The sequence below is a fragment of the Vidua chalybeata genome, chromosome 11 (assembly GCF_026979565.1).
Source record: "Vidua chalybeata isolate OUT-0048 chromosome 11, bVidCha1 merged haplotype, whole genome shotgun sequence".
Lineage (NCBI taxonomy): Eukaryota > Metazoa > Chordata > Aves > Passeriformes > Viduidae > Vidua > Vidua chalybeata.
The window spans coordinates 12,888,701-12,906,811 of record NC_071540.1 but is presented as its reverse complement, the minus strand read 5'-3'; the positions used below and the strand labels follow the sequence as shown (position 1 = coordinate 12,906,811).

Here is an 18,111-nt window from a genome sequence, read left to right as displayed (position 1 = left end):
ACACAGCTCCACGGGCCTCTGCTTCACCGCTCCTTTCAGATTGGGATAGAGATATTGTCTCTGTTAAAATATGGATGTAAAAGATAGATCACTTCAACATGTATAAAATCCTTTCACTAAGGGAAGAGAATTGTTGCTCATTATTAGCATGTGTGGATGATTGTGTATAGAGCAAATGGAGTCTTGAAGTGTCACCCAGTTCACTTTTTAGCTGTTCTGTGCTGTATCAGGGATGATTGCACTCCATCTGCTTCTGACAACCTCCTGTGATGGAAGTTCAGTTCTCCTGGGAAACTTATTTCAGGACTCAAGTTATCTTCACAGTTAAACCTTCTCCTGTTACCTAATCTTGATCTTGCTGCTGCGACTTGAACCCATTCATTACTGCTCACCCTATCTGCTGTGGAGCACAGGTTTTTGTAGATATGAGAGGTGTCTGGGTTTTTGTGAGTGGGTTTGTACCCATCAAGTGCATCGTGTGGTTTTCACTCTAAGAAGCAGTCTGACTACTTACAGCTTTGCCAAAGCTCAGCTATTTAGGCTAAAGCCTTTCCATGCCAGGCATTTCCCTCAAGCTCTTTTCCACCCCCTGCTTTTTTTCTTCATCTCTGTCTTTTTGTTTTAAAATGCAGCCAAAAATCTCAGCTGTTTCTGAGAACAAGGTTAAGGAATGATACTGCTGCATTATGGCTGAACAGGAGAACTAGAGTGGGGACTATTTTTGGAAACCTTTAGTGCTCTGATCTGAAATCTCACAGAGGGTCTGTGACTTGAAGATCAACCAGTCAGGTGCTAACCCCCCCAAAATGACAGGTCCCCATGGTGGACATAGGTTGGTTGGCCTAGTTCATACTGAGATGTTCCTTGTGAGAGGTTCAGGAGTTACTCTTCTTGTCCTGAAAGGACTTTTCTTCCACAGCACAAACTCATTTGGACACAGAACTTGTAGTAAAGCAAGTTGTGGGAGCTCACTACACCTGTGTGCATTTTTTCCCTCTTTTCTGTTCTCTTACACCACAAATTGTTCAGTCTGCAGGTAAAACTCAAGCAAATTTGAGTGTGGGAGGGAAAGCAGACTTCAGAAATTCCTTCAAAAGCCTTTCGATTACATGGTATGAGTGAAAAGGGAGAATGGAGGTGCAAATCCTGAGGAAGCCAGAGTACCTTTGCTTTATTGCTCTGCAGAGCAGACCGTGTTTGTGGAGAACACTGTCATTTGCTAATGTCCCTTTGACAAGATCCAACTTTGTATTTAAGATGTATTTTTCCTCCTTCAGCTTTCCAGGGTGGTTTTGTTTTGTGTTTTTTTTTTTCCTTTACCCAAACAGTTAAGACTGTTTAAAATCCAGGATCTCTGATGAAACCAGATCTGCCTTCGATACACATTAATCATGGCTGGATTATGGGGTTGGAGTAGCCACTGGAATTTCTTTCTGGTGAAACTGGAAGTGACCTTTGTTTCTTCTTGTTCTCTGGGTCAGTCTCAAGCTCAACTGGACATCTACAAAGGCTGCAGCTGCCAACAGAGACCACAAAGGTGACTGAGGGGTGAAGAGCAACGTCTGCCACTCTCATGCCTTGCTTCTTTTGCTGCTGCTGTAGTGTTGGCCGTGGATGTCTTGCTGATCTCCTTCCTCTTGGTAAGCATAGGTCTGGACAGAGCGGGAAAGGAACAAAACTGCAAAAAATTACAATGCTAAGCACTTGAAAAGAGGGAAAATCCACATCTAATAGGAAAATCCTGTGGTAGAATGTGCTGAGAAATCTGTCTTGGGATGTAAAGAAGGCAGAGGAGCTGCTGTAAATAAACCCTTCAACTTGGAACATGCAACCAAATGTGCATGGGGAAATTCTTGTGCCCTTACGAAGTCAAGGCAAAGTCTATGAGGCTTCGTTCTGACCCGAGGCGCGCCCGTTTGGATCAAGGTGGAGGACTGGGGCCATCTCAATTCCTAGTCAGTAAAAACAAATAGCTCTAGCAACAGAGGAGAAGCATGAAAACAAAGTTACTGTCAACACTCTGCCTTTTTGAAATCCCTTCCAAATTCTCCAAGGATAAGATCAATGCGAACAAAAACAATAACAGCTCTGTGTGGAAAGAAGGTGAAAAGGCAGCTCCCTCAGCAGCACACACCCAAGAAATGGGCTTTGCTTTGCTTTCTTGGAGCTGACATGAGCCTGGCACAATTCGGTAGCACCCCAGAGCATCAGCCAAGTATTTTTTTAAAACTTTATGGGCTCTGTAATGAAAGCAGCGGTCGCCACCCCTTGTGCCAGAGCACTCCAAACCTGCCTGCGATGGAATGTGCTGATAAAGAGGAATATTTCCTTGTGGACTTTGTTTGAGACATAAATTTAAATATTGCTAATTTCCAGTATCAGCCTCAGCAAGAGATTCAACCCTTGGTAATCCATCTGTAAATGGTGGCAGCTCTTTCTAGTCTTGAGTGTTTAATTAGACAACATGTTTCATGACTTTGTATCCCAGTCTCTCGGTTCTCCTAAGTGGACCAGTGTTTCCTCTGAAAGCACAATAAAACAGGCAACAATCAATTTGTTACAATGAGACATGGCAGCCTAGTGTGTTAGGTGTATGAAAATGTAAGGGCAGGTTCTGATGTGGTTACTGTGTAACAAACCAGCAGAACTCAGCTCAGTTCTGAAGTGCTCACCTTGAGAGTGAAATTAATTCTTTAAGTAAGAACAATATTTTTAGAATTATCTGATGGTTTAAAAGTCAACATTTTGTTGCCTTTTATGAGGCAAATTTAAAGTTGGGCATGTGGATAAATATAAGTGACCAAGATGACTGAATAGCAGGACTGAGTAGGGACTAGTAAGGACTAATAGCAAGTGAGTTACAGTATCTTCAGAAAAACTTCATAGAAAGAGAAGGTTAAAAAAAAATTCACATTCACAAATGCAATTTCTTTCCACCACTGGATCTCTGAGGGGAAATAATTATATCTCAAAGCTTACAAGAATAATCTCTTTAGAATCTGAAAAGTCACTTGGACATTATCTGTACCAAGACTGAATCACCTCTAACTGTTTTATTAAGTATAACCAAAAGTATAACAGACTGTAAGACAGCTTGCTCAGTAATAAACATTCACATGTGAAAGAAGAACAGAGCTTTGAGTCACTGTTTAGCTTTCTTCCCCATGATCTCAAATTAAACCCATGAACAGCTGTCCCTACAAGGGCCTTGCTTCCATGCTTTGAAACCTAACATCCCCTGTGCTGGTCATGCAGGAACAGACACTGATGCAGGATACAAGCCCCTCTCTCACATCAGCCACCAAATTAGTTTGTGTCAACCAATGTCTAACAGGAAGGGGAAAAACCCAAAACAAAACCAAAGCCCAAGACCCCCTGAAGACTGAAAAAAATATAATTAATCCAGAATGATGATGTTGCATTTAGCTTATCAGATTGATTCAAGTGGCGGAGGCTGCTAGAGCATGTGCATATTTTGACTGCCTTTTATACAGGGTCTCTGCTTGTGACCAGTCATCCTGATCCTTTCATTTGGAAGGAAACTTCAGATATCCTGGATGGGCAGGCTCACATGCACTCTGAGCTGCCTGAATACTACAGCTGGCTTGTGCTAGGCCTGAGGAACTGAAACTGTCTGCATTGTCCATTCTCATGTCTGGAAGCCCTTGAGATATGAAAATCCACAGGCACTCTCAGAACAGCTCCGGGATTATACATCTTGTCTGGCCCTTTTATGTGTGATTATGCTTAATGCTTTTAAAATTTATAAAAGGCTCTCTACCATCGCGTGCCACCCCCCAGAATCATGCATGTGGTTTTGAAGAAGGTAAAGGGAGCCTTTAGTCTGCTTTGCTGAGACCCCATCTGGAGGACTACATTCAGCTCAGGGGATCCCAGAACAGGAAGGACATCAACCTGTTGGGGCTGGCTCAGAGAAGACTGTGAAGATGATCAGAGGCTGCAGCACCTCCCCTATGAAGAAAGGCTGAGAGCTAGGAGTATTCAGCCTGAAGAACAAAAGGCTCCAGGGAAACCTTATTGCAGTTTTTCAGTACTTGAAGGGAGCTCATAAGAAAGGTGGGGACAAATGTTTTAGCAGGGCCTGTTGAAATAGAACAAGAAGTAATGGTTTTAAACAAAGAGAAGGTTGATTTAGATTAGATATAAGGAAGAAATTTTTTACAGTGAGGGTGGTGAGGCACTGACACTAGTTGCCCAGAGAGGTGGTGGATCCCTAATTCCCAGAAACATTCTAAGTCAGGCTTGCTAGGACTGTGAGCAACGTGGTCTAGTTGAAGATGTCCCTGCTTGTTACAGGGGGGTTAAATTATACAGCCTTTAAAGGTCCCTTCCACCCCAATCTATTCCATGATTTTAAGTTTTTAATGGATTATCAAATGCAATGTAAGGAGACAGTGTGGCTGATAGCAGTACAGTAGATGACACAGAAAAGACTATGTCTGAACAACATACGGTTCAGTGCCATTAGCACTGTCTGTGTACTGATAAGAGCATCTTCAGGGCTATTTTCACAAAGGCAGTTCTTAAACACTTCCTTTTATGTATTTAGGCTTGTGTGAGTCACATTTTGTGCTCAGTTAAACTTTCTCCTCATTGCTCAACATCTGGGATAATGACAGTGCCTGGCTCTTTACATAGATATCTCAGTATCTTCATCTGGAGATCTCAGTCACTTGCTAGGTGGGCGAATTAAGGCATTAGAGGGGAAGCCATATGCCCAAAATCATCACTTAGAAGGCCAAAGGCAAAGCTGGAAGAGGCACCCAGTCCTGGCTTCTGCTTGCCAGACAAGGGAGACTCTGATTTCAGATAATATTTAACAGTTTGTGCTGTGATTGGCAAAATGAGAAAAAGAGGGGGTTTAAAATAAAAACTGCATACTTCCATTGCCAAAACATGTATGGATAGCACAGAATCATAGAAATATGTACCTACTGCAATCATCATCACTGTCTCAAATAACCAGTATGAAAATCAAGTAGCCTTTTGGGATAGTCTGTTTTAATTCTCTAACAATTGTGTAACTCAGGCTCCATTGCATCATTTGGAGGAATAATTTGCTCTGATGTTCTCAAGTTTCATTTCATATTGTTTTTACTAGGAGAAAAAAAAAAACCAAAAAAAACCAACCAACTGTATTCCCCTGGTTAATGGAAAGAATTTAAACAGATTTTCAATTTATTAGGATGTTGTGTACCAAGGTCATTGATCAGAGGCAAGCCTTGCTACACCAGACTCCTGAACCTGATTTCACACTGCACTTTCATATTTACACATTTGTCACCTTTTTTATGATTAAAAAGTGGCTATCAAGTGTCAGAAGGATGTATTCAGGTGGATGTCCCAGGCTGTACAGGCCATGCTTTTGGGGAGAAGCAGCACATGGATGTTATTGAAACAAAGGCTGTTCATATGTGAAGCACACTGTTGAACTGCCAGTGCTTACAAGCAGAGGCAGCCCAGGGTGTCCCAATCACACAGCTGGGAAAGGATGGCTGTATCTCCTGGCTTTTCATGTAGGCCTGCCCATGAAGACTTAGGTATTTTGTTGCACTGTAGTAGTTACCCAGGCTGAAGCAGAGGTGTTGATAGAGCTTCTCCAGTGTGAGAATAGTTGTGACTGGGATGCTCACAGTGGAGGCTGGGAACTTGGGCTTCGACAGCCTCAGTGAGGGAAGGGTCCTGTCTCCTGGCAGAGTACTCCAAATGCTTCAAGTTATTTCGAGTAGCACCTGTAGGCATCTTCTCTTAGGAAAAAGGCTCCAGCTTTGGAATCTGGAATGAAGAGATGCATCTGTCTTGTAGCCTGGTTTAGAGAGAAGAGACATGAGATGATGTTTCCTCTCTCATACCTGCCATGCTTGGTGTTTTTTAAGTGGTAGGCAACTTCCCACTCATAATGCAAAATTGGATTGTTTTGTTTAACTGTTGTGGTATGGCTCTTATCTCTGTGTGCTAGGTAAGATATTTAGCTCTCAACTTTGGACTTGGCCAAGTCCTGAAAGCTGCACATTGTTGCCTCTGGAGTTCCTACATCCATCTCTGCATAAAGTGCTTCCACAGACATGAACTGATTCTGATGGCTCATGGTCCATTTCATTGCCCATATCTTTCACTTGGATTGTTTTGGGAGTCCTCAGATAAGATAGATCTTTATGCTGATGTATGCAGGCTAAACATGAAAGGCTGCTCTGGGGGTGAGCTACAGTATTTCAGGAAGATTTCTGCATGTGGGTCCATGAACTGATCAGCAATACCCCCCTACTGGTGGGGTGACTCCCATGAAGATATTCTGGCTGGAAGCATCAGTTATAGTAGCAGGGAAATGAAAATTAGTCTGAGCAAAAGAGCAATTAATTTGCTCAATTCCTCCCCCTTCCCCCCCCCCGCCCCCCAGTTTTGTAGTACCCATAAGCACAGACCTTGCATAAGTGGATTGCATTTCACACCTAATGTGCATAATTATATCTTGCAAACAGTTTATTAATGGATCTATAATCACAGAGTAGCTTGTACATACATAATGCTGGTGTTTGATTATACTGCAGCTGCCATAGATCAATGGATACACAGGAGTCTGGCTTATTAGTGTCTCACACGTGTGAAGTCTAGAGAACAATATAATACCAGTGCCATGCAGTTGTTCATCAAATGCTGCTACCTAGGGGAAACCAGAGGTTCTAAAGATGTGGTAAAGAAGGGTTATAGAAAGAACAGTACATAACAGGACTTGGAACTTGAAGAAAGCTCCCTTTCTCAAAAACATTCCATCTGTAAATCCTTCAGTGGTGTTCTGTCTCAATTATCAATGCACTGTAAACATGTTAGATCTTATTTTGGAAAGGGATCTGTTCTGAGAATTCACTCAGAAAGCAGCATGCCTACAAGCTTGACCATTTCTGTTTTCTGAAGGTGACTCACCCAGAGGACTGATGAACAACCTAAGTTCTTGTGAATTAACAAACCAGGGATTTGCAGACTGAGCTAAGCCTACTAAAATCTGAGCAGCCTGAACCACGATGAAATGCTTTGTGGAGATAACACCAAGATGCCTTTGGGAAGCAGTTGCATTTGGTTATGCACAAGGAAAAAGGTTCTAGCTTGTTTCAGTGTGTTGTGCTAAAAGCAAAAAAAAAAAAAATTTGGTGAGCTGCAGAATTCCCATGAGATTGTATCCCATCTCTCACACGTTAACCTCAGCTTTGCCTCTCATGTCCCCCAGCTACCACCTGCGAAGCTGCCTCTGATCTGTGTTGACTGTCTGGCTGGTGGCCAGTGACTCCGGCCAAACAGGGTAAATAACTGCAAATTATGCTCTAGCCTTTCTTGCAGCAAAGACATTATTAGTTTGTGTGCCTCTCCTCCATCTAGTTAGGAACAAAAAAATAAGAACTTCGCTGTCTTTAAGACCCTAATTGTCTTGTTAAATGTTAGGGTCTGAGAGAGGTAGAGAAAGGAAGAACTGCTGCAATTTTGTAGCTTTTCTTGATGACAAAACATGTCTAAAATAATTGTTTTCTTTATATGAATATGAAATAATTGGTTCCCTTTGCTAAGAAGGTATTCATTATTCAGAGCAAAAGCTCTTAGATAGCTTAGTGTAGAGAAACTGGATAAATTCAGAAGAATAATATGATCCTGTGCCACTGTGCTCTATCTCACCCCTTCCTGCTGTCCTGTTTCTGCATCAACTAACTGAGGCAACAAGCATGGGCAGTGTCCGATCTCTTACAGACTTTCTGATAATATTGACTCACTTTATTTAAAATAAAAACTTTGGAAAGATGAAAACTCCAGGATGACAAATGTTAAACAAAGAGCTGCATGGGGGAAAGTAGTCAAATTTGGTATTGTTTCCAAAGTCTTGAAAAATATATGCCAAGGTCAAAACACAAAACTTGCTAGGTTATTACATCTCCTGTTTCTTATTTTAGGGCTTTACAACCACTCATCTCACTTTTGACCTTGTTTTTTTTTGCAAACTGTTGTTTGGAAAAGGGCAAAGTCAGTTTCGGGGCTGAGGAGGTAGAACTGGGTGAGGTAGTAGCAAGTAGTGAAAGATTATTGGAGGTCAAGAGAGCAGATTTCTACCTTATGAACTTGGCAGCTCTCCTGCAGGCCTATGCTCCTGGTATTGATCTTGTTGTAAGATGAATAGTTATATGGATTTTTTTTAAAATGTCTTATTTTGGGACCTTTTAAATGTGGCTGACATTCACGAAAATTTCACTTAAGGGTTGATATTAATCTAAATGAATCAAGACAATACACAATATTTTATGTTTTCAAGCTCAGTGTATTTTCTTTTCAGGTTGAAAAAACACGTTTAAAACAGTTCTTTTAATGCTTTTAACTTCTGAATTTACCTATACATCTGCAATACAGTAACATACCAAAAATCAGAAGAAACAGTTTAAACAGTTGTCTGCAGTTTTCCTATTGATCAGAAATGTATTAAGTTTCTCATAGCATATTTTCTACATTTAGAAGAAAAGGCCAAAGTTGTTTTTTTTTGTGAAGTCTGTATACAATAAGTTAAGGGTTACAGTTACTTCACTCATTTTTTTATTATTTTGCTCATACTTGATTCAAATTATGTCTTTTGGCTCACCTTAGCATTGCTGGCTTCGATTTGCATGACTATGTGTAAAGTTAAGATTGTAATACTGAGAGGTTAGAAAACCTCATTTCTTTATCAAAAGATCTAATATGCTCTAATATTTTAATGTTGGCAATAGGTATCATAATTTGTTTTTTTGGCTCATGCTGCCATCCTTATGATGCTCCAGAGCTGCAAAAAAACCTGGGGGAGTAGTTGTAGGAAAAAAAAAATCCCAGAATATTGAGTTGGAAGGGACCCACAAGGATCATAGAATCCAACTCTTACAACTGCACAGGACATCCCCAAGAGACACTTTATGTGCCTGAGAACATTGTCCAAATGCTTCTTGAACTCTGTCACTGTTGGTGATGTGACCACTTTGTCGGGCAGCCTGTTCCAGTGCCCAATCAGCCTCTGGGTGAAGAATCTTTTTCTGACATCCAACCTAAACCTCCCCTGACACAACTTCAGGCCATTTCCTTGGGTCCTGTCATTAATTGCCAGAGACAACAGATGGGTGCCTGCCCCTCCACTTCCCCTCATGAGAAAGTTGTAGACTGCAATGAAGAATTGAGGTATAAAGTAGGCATGTATGAAAAAACAGATTTAGGGGTAGGTGATGTATGTACTGCAGTGCTCTTTGATTGAATTAGCTCCTGTAAAAAAGCATGCTCATGAAGAATCAAGAGTTCAGGCTGCTGTGTTTCTAGCCTGAAAGTGAACTTTTCAAGCACTGCTGCAGCGAAGTGCTGGGTTTTGGTTTTGTTCTAGACTGACACCACGACTTCAAAGACACCGAGCCACATCCTGAGGAGGTGATGGGTGCCCCTGCTCCCCTCGGGAACAGGCCCCCGCCTCGGGCAGGCGGAGGCACTGACCGATGGATGCACCGCGTTTGGGGCGGCAGCCGGACAGCGGCGGGGCTCTGGGACCACCCTCGGGCTCCTCCAGGCGTCACCCTGGCCTGGGGGAGGGAGCCAGGCGAGGGGATGCGAGGCCAGCGCTGTCCCTTCCCACCTGCCCCATCCTCACCGCCACCCTCGATGCGGGGGGACGCGGCGCGGCCACCGCCTGCTCCCCACCCGAGCGGGCCGGCGCAGCAGGTGCGGGGCCCCTGCTGTGAGGGGAGCGCTCCCCATCGCCACCGGGGCGCGGGGGGCGGCGGCTCCCCGCCCGCCGCAGTGCTGGGGCTGCTCCTCCTCGCAGCGGAGAGGCGGAAAGCGCCGAGCCGCGGTGACGGGGGGAGCGGTGACGGGGGGAGCGAGCGGAGCGGCCCCGCCGCGGGCGAGACAGCGCCCGGCCAAGGGACGCGGAGGGGGCTCTGAGTCACCCCTCGCCCGCTTCCCGCCTCGGGCGGCGCATGCGCGGCGGCGGCGGCGGAGTTGTGAATGGCGCGGCTGTTCGGCCGAGTTTACGAGCCGGGAGGAAGTCGGAGGGGAGGGAGCGGGCTGGGGGCGGGAGCGGGCGGCGGCGGCGGCGGCGGCGGCGGCAGCATCGAGCTCCGGCGGCGGCTGCGGCTGCTCTGCGTGCGCCGCGGGAGGAGGAGGGACGGGAGGAGGGAAGGGGGGGCGCCGCCGGCGGGGGCTAACAAAGGGCGAGGCGAGCGCTGGGGCTGGGACAGCGCGGGGCGGGCGGGAGGGAGGGAGGGAAGGAAGGAAGGAGGGCAGCCGGCGGCGGCGGCCCCACCACCATGCCGCGGGTTGTCCCCGACCAGCGGAGCAAGTTCGAGAACGAGGAGTTCTTCAGGAAGCTGAGCCGCGAGTGCGAGGTAAGGCGGCGGTGGCGGCGGGGCTCCCCCTTGTCCCTCCCGCCGCCCGCCCGCCGTAGGGGAAAGTTTCCGCGGGCCGCGGAGGGGCCGGGGCAGCCCCGCACCTCCCCTCAGCTGCGGCGGGAGCCGAGCCGGCGGCGCGGAGAGGCGCAGTCAGTGCACTCCGCTGTCCCCTTATCGCTGGGATTGGCCCCTCCTGATTGCGCGCCCTGTTCCCCGCAGATTAAATACACCGGCTTCAGGGACCGGCCGCACGAGGAGAGGCAGGCCCGCTTCCAGAACGCCTGCCGCGACGGCCGCTCCGAGATCGTAAGTGGCGCCGCGCTCCCCTCGGTGCCCGCCGGCACCGGGCCGGGCCGCGCTTGGCTCGTCAAATAAAAGTTTGGGGGAAGCCGTCGGGCAGCGAGCGCTGCGCGGAGCCCAAGCCCAAAGGCTCGGGGCCGGCCGTGCCGGGACGGTGCCTGGGGCCGGTCGGGGCCGCGCCGTGAAGGAGAGTTTTCCATGAGGAGGGGAATGACATCGGCAGCCTTTCGAACGCAGAGGGAAAGCAGGTTCTGGTGAACGGGCAGCGTTTCTGTCCGCCTTAGGAATAGCGCTTTTTCAGTCGAAGGTGTCGGCTGGCTGCCGAGCGGTTGTCTGGAGCGCCGGAGTGACAGGGAAGGGAGGAAAACCCCCGGCAGTGGGAACGGGCTGCGCTCCTTCCCTGGGCACGTGCTACAGCTACGAGCTGCTTATTTAAATATTCAGCTTTTTTTTCTTTTCTTTCTTATTTTTTTCTTTCCGGAAACAGTAGTTTTGAGAAATGAGTGACATTGTTCAGAAGGCGCTAGCTTAAAGCCCTGAATGAGCTGTTTGATGTATTTGCGAACTAAATCAAACGCTTTTAAAATTAGGCTTTGAAACTTGCAACTTCAGCTCCGTTTTTCTCATTCATTAAGGTTAGTTACAGACTACTGTATGCCTCTGAAATAAGAAGTGAGGTGAAGTATGGCTCAGAGTAGTCAAGAACTGACTATTTCCTGGTTTGATTTCTGCTCCAGGTTGCTTCTATAGGATTAGTATTTTGTAGCATTGTTAAGTTTGTAACTCTACTGTTAAAATGCAGAAGTAATCTCTTTTTCATTTACAGTATACAGTGAAAGACGAGGTAAAATAGAAAATAAACCCCACTTCCACCAAATTTGGTTTATGAACATTCTTTAATTTCACGTGGTATACATACTGATAGTCAGTTCACAATGAAATTATTCTTATGCACAATGCAATTACTTATGCACATCCAAAAATACTTGAATGCCAGTTACTATTACTGATCTTGTTCTTTTGCTTTTGCCAGTAAAAGGATATACACTCAAGAACACAGTTACCTTTTACTGAATAACTTTATTTTAGCTGAATCTTATCCCTGCTTGTTATCTCTTGTTTTAGAACCTGTAATATTATTTTGCAAGAGGCCTCCTGTAGACGGGTTCTTAATTTTACTATTTTTTTACGTTCATTTTTCTTTGTGCATGCTTGCTTCCTTTAAGAAAATACCAGGGAAACAATGGGTAGGTAAGGAAAATGTAGTTTGCTAGCATTGGAAGTTCCTGTACAGGTGAAAGTGCATTATATACCCAAATCCCTGCCTAAAGAAAAAAAGGGCCATGTAGTTTATAACTAGCTTTCTAATGCAGCCTATGCAGTTATTTATATAAGTGGGAAATTGCTGTAGTTTCACCTTTGTACTTCTGTGCCTGCTGCTGCCTTTTTTTTTTTGCCAGAACTTCATCCCTTGGAAGCAAGCAGTGATGCATGTTCTACATATTTTCACTCTACTTAATTATAAAACAGGCTCTATATTTCTTCATCTGAAACATCTGGTTTTGTTTTGTGAACAGGGCATGAGTAGTCAGGTTTATTTAGAAATGTAGTGTATGTAATGACTGATGTTAAAAAGAGCTAGTAATTTTACTTCTTTCTTTTTAGTCTTGAATGTTTTTCCAGACATCAAGGATTTATTCTTTTATCTCCAAAGGGAGCTTTTGCAAATGACCTTACATATTTTGAAGCAGAAAAAAAAAAACAGAGAACAGCTCAGGCATTTAATCTAGAACCAGCAGTAAGTTGTTGGTTATGTGTGTCAAATAGCTCTTGATTGAATAAAGGAAATAATTAGCAGTATTACTGAGAAGTAAGTGTGAAGTGTATTAAATAAGAATTCACATTTACTAGTAATGCTTTGATAACTTAAATAACCTCACGTGTTTGGTTTGCTTTGGAAGGTGCTTGTATTTACGTTGTCCATGTGTGGGTCAGGTTGCCCTTGTACTACCTGATAAGCTTTTCACAAAATTTGTGACATAAATGTCTGATAGCTTTTCAGACTGGGCTTTAAAAGGCTCTGCAGACAAAACTAGAGTTTTCTTACTTTCAAGTTTAAAACCAAACTAGTGGTGTGATTTTTTTTTTTAATTTAGTTTGTTATTTGATGGAAATTAATGGCTTCCATGTAGTCTTGTGTGGTTATTAACAGGACTGTTCTCAAGTTTTTCAGTATTGACTTGTGATTTGATTTGAGAAGCATATGGATACTGGATGGTTTTGTCCCTTCTAAAGGAGGGAACAGGCTTAAAAAATCCAGAGAACAAATATCTACAGAGCTTTTTATGGTTTAAATGGTGCCTGCCTGACTGTATGGGGATGTGAAATTTGTGTACTTTTATCTTCTTTTCTCTGATATTTTTCCCCTGTTTTCATGGCCTTCTAGCACACACTGGGGGTGGAAGCAGGAAGGCATGGGCACTTCACTGTCTTGCTGGCTTTCCCAGAAAGCAAGTACAGTTCTTTTGACCCGGTACCCAGAACTGGACTGGTCTATAAGGCTTCAGTGGTCAGCTGGTTTACTCTCAAAGATCTCACTCGCTGATATTTTAAATGTATAAATTAAGGAGTATAAAACACATATTTACTAAAGATGCTGGAGGGTAGGAATACAGTTCTTGAGCAGACTAAGTGGTGAAGACTCAGAGTCACAAATATTTGGAGCTAGGTATAGTTTTTTTGTTGATATGTAAATAGCATCATCCCTTGCAAAAGCAAAGGAATTATAGAAGGTAGTGAGCCTGATACTGATGGTCTGCAGCTCTGACAGATTTGATGCCTCCTATTTGTGCAAGTGTATCCTTGGTGAAACTTCTGTTACATCGATTGAAATGTTTGTCTTTGCAAACAAGTATTAATGCACCAATACAGCATTCTTGTGGCATTACTAGGACTGATTTGTTAATTTTAATGACATTGAGAATGTGCTTACAGGAGAGAAAACAAGCAAATAAAAACAACAACGATTTAAAAATCTGTTTTTAAGGATAGCGTGGAACCAAAACTGATTGCAGAGCATTAGTCTCTCTTGGTGGAGGGGGAAGAGCCAAGACAAAGCACTTCTACTTTCAAAATGGGAGATATTAATCCTGTGGCAGTGTTGCAGTCCATGACTGGAATGATCTTAAATAACGTGTAACTATAGTGTCACAGGTAGCAGTACAGTTATGCCATGAAGTCGCTGAATTCTGGGTTGCTTGAAAGAAATCTGCTTGTCAGAAAATTCCAACTGTTAAAGTAGTAGTTGTATAGCTTTTAAGAAAAACTGTATTCTAGATTAATGACCATTTAAATCGAAGTGATCATGGTAATAAATACTGTCATTTGATTGCAACAAATTATGTTTAACCCTGGGATTTTGATAGGAGTGATATGCTGTGAGCCTGTGTGAGTATTCACATGCTTACAGGACAATATGCTCACCTGTACCAGAAAAGAGTATAAATACTGTGAATCTGACTTCTGCTTGCAAAAATAATTTATTTAATGTCTAGGAATTGCTTGGAGTTAAGATATACTAACAAATACAGAGAGTTTGTAAGGAAAACTGAATCCCATTTTCATTTGAAATCGTAGAGAATTGTTTGCTTGAAAGCAATGTGTGCCTTTTCTTATGGGTTTAAACCAGTCCCTTTAATGATTTTACAAAGGGCTGTAGAGAGAGGAATTCCTACAGTTGCCTTTTTCTCACTGACACAGCATCTGCTGATCTGGGTATCACTGGTGTCTTAATGTGGCATGAGGACTTTGTCCTGTGCAGCTTGATTGAACTGTGTATTGATGCTGCATGCCAGTAGATGATAAAGTAGGAATATTTATCCTTCAGTTAAGTGTCTATCTAGGTATAAGTAGATTGTGAAAGGAAACAAATCCTTTTCTTTAGAAAAAAGTTGTCTTTAGTAATGGGTCTAAGGAGTTAATTTTCCTTCAGCAGTACTTCTTTTAGAGATAGGCAGCCTCTTTGAAAAGCATGGGCAGTTTTTAATGTTGCAGGTACTAAGTTGGTGCAGGGTATCCAGACAGAACTGAAAGGACAGATTCTAATGTCAGCAAAACTGATTTGAAAGAAGTATTGATTCCATGTTGTATTTTATATCTGAAGCAGCCAATGGCAAATGTTGTCAAAATGGAATCAGATGTTTGTAACTTAATACTTAAGAAAAATGATGAGTGCATGTTTTTGACTTTAAGTATTCTCTATGCTGCCTGGCTTAAGACATAAACTGATGTAAAAATAAATGACTGCCTGCATAATTTATGTAATGTCTTGCTCCCTGATCCTGTTTGTATTGATTTTTCTAAAAGGCTTTTGTGGCCACAGGAACCAATCTGTCTCTCCAGTTTTTTCCGGCCAGCTGGCAGGGGGAGCAGCGACAGACACCGACCCGGGAATATGTTGACTTTGAAAGAGAAGGAGGCAAGGTAAGGAGGAAATTGTTGAAACTGAAAGAATTTTTTTTGTTGTACTTATGGTCTTACTGGCATGGACTATACGTATGATGTGAGATTTCTAATATTTCACACCTCCATGCAGGTAGGTAAGTGATGTGAGTACAAGTGAAAGCTGGTAAGATAAAATATTTCTTTGTTTTAAAGCATGCTGATGTTTAGGCAAATGGAAGAACTGGGAAACTGGGCAGTACTGGTGGCTTTGCATTATTTTGAAAAAGATAAATATTTCTACTGTCATGCTATGAAAAAATTTTGGGGAACAGTCTAAATTTGGTGTTGTATAGGTGCTTCTAAAGAAATTAGACTTTGGGCAATGAATTCTGGTAGATTAATAAAAATTTGCAGGTTATTTCATTGTGTCTTTGGCTGCCAGTTGGTACAGCAAGCAATCAGTGTGGAATGAATCTTTTTCTCAGTTTCACCATCAGCTACAATATAGAAGCAGCATTGCTTTCAGAATTGATTTCTGAATCTCTTTTTTTTCTGAGGTGATTGTCCCATAGGCTGATATTGAATGCTCAAATTCCCTAGTGACAGTGATGGCTACTGTGAAGCTGTATTAGATTTAAAGTCAGAAACCTTGCTTAGTCTCATCAGACTAAAGTTACTGAAATCACCTACAGCTGGTTTTGTTTTGTAGGAAAAACATACCTTTAAAATATAGATGCTGTCTCTTATCTGTGCTCCTGTGGGTGCTTTGGGACTGATCCAAGGATCACTGAATTCAGTAGAAGACTTTCTTCAGAACTTTCTTCAGTGGGTTTAGACCAGCACTTAAGCCCTCATAGTTTCTCTGTTTCAGGCTAATTTTTGTGTTGTTGTTTTTTTTTTTTTTTTTTTTTTTTTTACTTTATTTTTTTTTTACTTTTAAAAACTTTTAATGGACTACAAAATCCTTCCTTTTGCCTAAATTTTTTTACCTACCCTTGTAAAAAGAAACAGCTAATGCTACCAAACCTACCAGGCTGGAGGAAATACTTGAAGCATATTCAGGTTTAATGGCATATTGGGTTCTTTTAAATGCTACTAGGTGGAAGATAAATATTTCCTATAGTGGGAAAACTTGATTGGAAGAAAAAAAAATTCCTGAGGGCAGTTATGGTATGTGGAATTCAAGTTAATGAGTTTTTTTGGAAAAAATTGTTTTCCATTTAGTCCTGTGAGGCTTGCAGAAGTTTGACAAATTGGGGGAGAAGTGAAGTTGGCTGTCTGGGTACTGACTGCTTTGCTAAGGAAACTGAATTGAATCTGGCTCTTACTGAAAAATATTGATTCTGGCTCACAATTGAATGAGGAATTTTTCTTGTAATGTGTAAGAAGACTGAAGTCTCTCTTCTTGCCAGTTCAAAACTAATTTTATTTACTCCTATGATTTTTTTTAACTTTGTTTTCTCTGAATGAATTCTTAAAGTACTAAACTACTTCATCCATTTTCTTGTGTTGTCTTAATCATGTGAGAGCATGGTAGGTATGCTGTATATTAAAATAGAACATGAACCTCATTAATGAATGCCACTCCTTTTATGTGTGTTTACAGTAAATTCTAGACTGCTTCACTGAAATGTTGAGAAGAATTCCTCTGAATGAGGCTAGAGGTGGGCAAACAGATAAATAGGAGTGTTATGCTCTGGTATGAACAAATCACAAATTCACTGTTGTAATCAGCCCTTACTTGTGTAAATCACTGTGCTCTGCACAGAATTAAACTTCTCTGAAAGTCAGCCACTCCCATGATTGGAGCAGAGGAATGAGCAGAGTGGGAGAGTGTTTTATGTTATCAACGGAAACAGTTAAAGTGTTTCGTGTGAATTGTCTGAGATTGTTCTCTCTAGATTTTTGTCATTTGGTTTAATTAAGAATTTCTTTCACAGGCTTCAGCAGTCTCTTAAAACCATGTGATTTTTGTAGCTCTGTGCAACATTGTTTTATGAGCTTTGATTCTTGAGGCAGTGCATAATGTGTGTTTGTTCATCACTGGATTTATGCCAGTAAGGCATGTTTTTAATTATATGAATAAAAAAAGGCTATGGGGGAAGCTGTCAGTTAATAATTATCTTAGGCATTAGTTTGAGATCTAGAATGTAGATAAACTTACCAACATTAGAATATTTTTATTCTGGAATTCTGCTTCGGTGTTTGGCTAAACAATGATGGCCCAAAATAGTTTATCCAGATTTGAAGAATGTCACTATTGTACTAAAGCAGTTTTGTACACAGATTGACAAAGCTACCAGTGCAGTATCTGCTGGAATTGCTGCTTAAATGATTGAATTTTAGAAAGAGCAACACTCTTGTGGAAGTTGAGATCCTGCAAATACATACTTCATAGGCTTGAGGTTTTTCAATCTGGTATTTAAGTGAGGGGATTTTTTTATATGCTTAATTTGCCTTTTAATTTGATGCATCTGATGTTCACAATGGGTGGGTAGGCCTCTGGTGGATTACCCTGTCTTCATTAATCCAAGAATTGGATGGCTCAGTGTATACTTAATGTTTCTGCTCATTTTAAACTCAAGTTTAACTTTTTTTTTTAGGTAGCTTTAACATTCTGTGCTGCCTTTGACCTGCAGCAAATTTAATTGTGTATTTGAGCCATTTTTCAGGTTTGTCACAGCAGAAGAAAAAGCAGCACTAAAAATAGGTCCCTAGATCATAAAAATGATAGAACATTGTATTTCATTGTGACTGTGGGTGTGTGTGGGGTGCGTCAGATGCAGTGTGTGTCCTGTTTCTGGGGAGTTGAACCATACCAAGGCTTTCTCATTCTGTGTTGTCAGCTAATGTCCAGAGTTTTTTTAATTTGTGTTTTGATAAAGAATAAATGAATAGATGTTAAGAAATTGAAAGATAGGTCGTGTAGTAGTCTAATGTATTGCCAGAAATATTGGCTAATTAAACCTTGCAA

The 18,111-nt window shown here is 42.3% G+C and overlaps 1 protein-coding gene across 4 annotated transcripts in view; it reads left to right on the top strand.

Annotated features, from left to right (window-relative positions):
• The first annotated feature begins 10,290 nt into the window (after positions 1 to 10,290).
• CBFB (core-binding factor subunit beta) overlaps positions 10,291 to 18,111 on the top strand; it is a 37,273-nt gene continuing 29,452 nt past the window's right edge. For 3 of the 4 annotated variants that reach the window (XM_053953199.1, XM_053953200.1, XM_053953201.1), the window contains exons 1-3: positions 10,291 to 10,391; positions 10,614 to 10,700; positions 15,060 to 15,176. In XM_053953199.1, coding sequence (XP_053809174.1) covers positions 10,314 to 10,391; positions 10,614 to 10,700; positions 15,060 to 15,176 — 282 coding nt within the window. In that variant the 5' untranslated portion in view covers positions 10,291 to 10,313. The remainder of the gene's footprint in view (positions 10,392 to 10,613; positions 10,701 to 15,059; positions 15,177 to 18,111) is intronic. The other variant, XM_053953202.1, reaches the window with a different exon arrangement.